Source organism: Limulus polyphemus, unplaced genomic scaffold, assembly GCF_000517525.1.
Source record: "Limulus polyphemus unplaced genomic scaffold, Limulus_polyphemus-2.1.2 Scaffold7704, whole genome shotgun sequence".
Classification (NCBI taxonomy): domain Eukaryota; kingdom Metazoa; phylum Arthropoda; class Merostomata; order Xiphosura; family Limulidae; genus Limulus; species Limulus polyphemus.
This window is the reverse complement of record NW_013673314.1, coordinates 4,762-8,303: the sequence shown is the minus strand read 5'-3', so window position 1 is coordinate 8,303 and position 3,542 is coordinate 4,762. Positions and strand designations below refer to the sequence as shown.

General features: G+C 32.3%; 1 protein-coding gene across 1 annotated transcript in view; it reads left to right on the top strand.

The window, feature by feature from the left end:
• The window catches only part of LOC106474804 (protein mothers against dpp-like), a 20,063-nt gene that overhangs the window by 13,463 nt on the left and 3,058 nt on the right, over nucleotides 1-3,542 (top strand). The window contains exon 6 of the mRNA XM_022403107.1: nucleotides 360-455. Within this exon, the coding sequence (XP_022258815.1) occupies nucleotides 360-455 (96 nt within the window). The remainder of the gene's footprint in view (nucleotides 1-359; nucleotides 456-3,542) is intronic.

The window sequence follows — 3,542 nt, the reverse complement described above, 5'->3', positions numbered from 1 at the left end:
ACGTGTAGAATTGTAAATCGGTGCTTCAGTGTCTTACTGATTAACAAATTTGGGGATTGCTTACGCGTAGAATTGTAAATCGGTGCTTCAGTGTCTTACTGATTAACAATTAACAAATTTGGGAATTGTTTATGTGTAGAATTGTAAATCGGTGCTTCAGTGTCTTACTGATTAACAATTAACAAATTTGGGAATTGTTTATGTGTAGAATTGTAAATCGGTGCTTCAGTGTCTTACTGATTAACATTTAACAAATTTGAATTTGTTTTTCATAAATTTGAAAGTGATTTGTTTGAGGTTAACTCGTTAGTTGAAAAGAGGAACTTGTTAATTTTGAATTTTTATCATTTCCAAAATAGCTGAAACTCCTCCCCCAGCCTACAGTCCCCATGATGATAGTCAGCCTGGAAGTGAGAGCAGTCATCAAGCAATGGATACTACTAATATACCTCCTGGTATGTTTGAAATATAACGTCAGTCCTGATTCTGTTTTATACATCTTTTTCATTTACAAACCCAATGTTGGGTGTAAACCTAGGTTAATTCTAGACTTTACATTTGTTTGGTGTTTTTAAAAATTGTAGTTTTTATTTAAAATGTATTTATAATCAATGGTAAACTGTTTTCAGAAAAACTTCAGTAGTTTGAATAATTTGGTGTTGAAAAAGAACTGATCTTTCATATACATTATAGTCTTAACCATTCATCACGAATTGTAACTACTGATGTTAAAAAGTACTATTGTACAGAAGAACTGTACTTTGACTTTCCTCATGCTTATTGCAGGAAAAAATACTATATAAGTACCAGTATACACTGTAAAAATAATGAAATTTCTTTGGAACTACTTAAATTTGGTATTCCTTTTTTTACAGTCTGCTGGTATTATATAAGCCATCTCTGCATTTTCATTCTTACAGGTTTATTTACATTAGTAACTTTTATGTGAAACACATAAATTTCAAACATAAAAACTGTGTACTGTGTCATAAAGGAACAATGACTAGATTTTAACAGACAACTAACAGTTACAGTTATTTTCATGATATCTTCTGTTTTCTAACCTCTGATTTAATTGTTTTAATGTTTTTTTCAAATTGTTGTTGTTTTCATTTTGTTTTCCTGTTGAACTTAATAACTTTCTAATTTTTATGTTTTAGTTACTTTTATAACACTAAAAGCATCCATAAGAACTTTAGTACTTACATGGGGGGGGTCTTATACTTTTTTTGCTCTCAAAATCTGAATAAAAGTTAATTCTACTTTTTGGTAGGGTTGTTGTTAGTACTTAATTTTTAATTATTTCAAATATGCAACTTACAACACAAAATAGTGACACAAACAAATGTCCCATAACTAGTATAATTTAACTGGCTTTTTAATTAAACTATAAATGAGTTAAAATAATTCCTTTGGCTGGTCATCTTGACTTGATGATGATAAAGAATGAAACTGTAGACTAAATAATTCTATGTCCCATAACTAGTATAATTTAACTGGCTTTTTAATTAAACTATAAATGAGTTAAAATAATTCCTTTGGCTGGTCATCTTGACTTGATGATGATAAAGAATGAAACTATAGACTAAATAATTCTAAACAAACAAATAATACAATGTCCCATAACTAGTATAATTTAACTGGCTTTTTAATTGAAGTATAAATGAGTTAAAATAATTCCTTTGGCTGGTCGTCTTGACTTGATGATGATAAAGAATGAAACTATAGACTAAATAATTCATCAATGGTCATCAGAGTGAGCTAGCTGTATAAGGAGTTCTATTGATTATAAATAATCCAATACCAAATGTCATATAGAATGATTAAAGACAAAGTATGATATGAGAGTTTGTCATGTGGGTTTAACTTTCTGATTCATATCTAAGTAAAGCAAGAAGGTTGGTGGCTAAAAATGTGGATTATGTCTTAGCAATACTTATATTATAAGTGAATAGTTTGTGTTAAACTTACGATCGTATAGGGGTAGAAAGAATAAAATGGGCAATTTGGAGTGAAGGAGTATCACATAATACAATGGAGTGAAAACTGGGAGGCTATAAATTTGGAGTGAAGGAGTATCACATAATACAATGGAGTGAAAACCGGGAGGCTATAAATTTGGAGTGAAGGAGTATCACATAATACAATGGAGTGAAAACTGAGAGGCTATAAATTTGGAGTGAAGGAGTATCTCATAATACAATGGAGTGAAAACTGGGAGGCTATAACTTTGGGGTGAAGGAGTATCACATAATACAATGGAGTGAAAACTGGGAGGCTATAAATTTGGGGTGAAGGAGTACCACGTGATACTGAAAACAAGAATGTCAATTTTTCCCAGATTCTTGGATTTCAGAGTTATTCTTTGTCATTTTCTGTGCTTCATGTAAATCTGGTTTAAAAATATTGGGGGCGAAAGCCTAGGCTACCATGATGTTTTGTGAACAAAGGGTCCAACGTGTAATTACAATACAGCTCCCTCATTGGCTGCTCTCCACGGAACATTCCACTGCACATGTGCTGTGCAGTATAGCTAAGACTGCCTCCATGTGGTGAAGACAGCAATTTGTCAGGTAAAGTTGAAATAGAATATGTCAAAATCCATCTTTATAATTCCATTTCCAACTTCAAAAACATGACCAGTAGACCACCTTCTTTTCGTATGTTGACATATTTATTAGATATTTCGAGCCATTTATTCTAAAATGAGCTATGAATCTTGGGTGAAAACACTGTTGGATTTATTTCATCATTGAGCCAATCGGTCACATTTTGACAGCTGCACAGAGCTAGTCTAGCCACATGTCGTAATGTAAATATCTTTGAGATGAAAAATGCTTTGAACTGAAAGGAATACTTTTACTCGGAAAGATGAAAATTTTCAAGTTTAGGCAGGTACTTGGATGGTTTCATGTGGTCGATAATAGGGTAATTTACTAACTTAGATAATGCGATGATCGATTATTTATTGTTCATGGGTGATGAACCGGAATAGATAACTGCTGTACTGAGTGGATTTTTTGAAGGATACAATGCACTTGAAAATATTCATATTTTGTGCCCCAAACATGCTCAGAACTACTATGCCCCAAACATGCTCAGAACTACTATGCCCCAAACATGCTCAGAACTACTATGCCCCAAACATGCTCAGAACTACTATGCCCCAAACATGCTCAGAACTACTATGAGAGCTCCTAATTTTCAAATATGTTGTGGGGGCTCATTGTGAACCCCAAACCCAAAAATTGGATTTACTCATGCTACATGATCTTAGTCTGCTCCACAGGATTTCAGGATGTTTTTTTTTACTGTTGAAATCCCTGATATAAGTGAAGATTGAGAATTTATTTACAAATTTCCTTTTGAAGCGAAGAAATCAAAACTTAGTTGATATGAAAAATGTGAATTACAAACTATGTCTTGATGTCAAGTTTATTGACACACATTGATAATATTGAAAAGAAACAGCCAAATATTATTAACTTCATCTAATATTCAAAAACAAAACATGATATAACTACGAATTCGATGACGAGGAA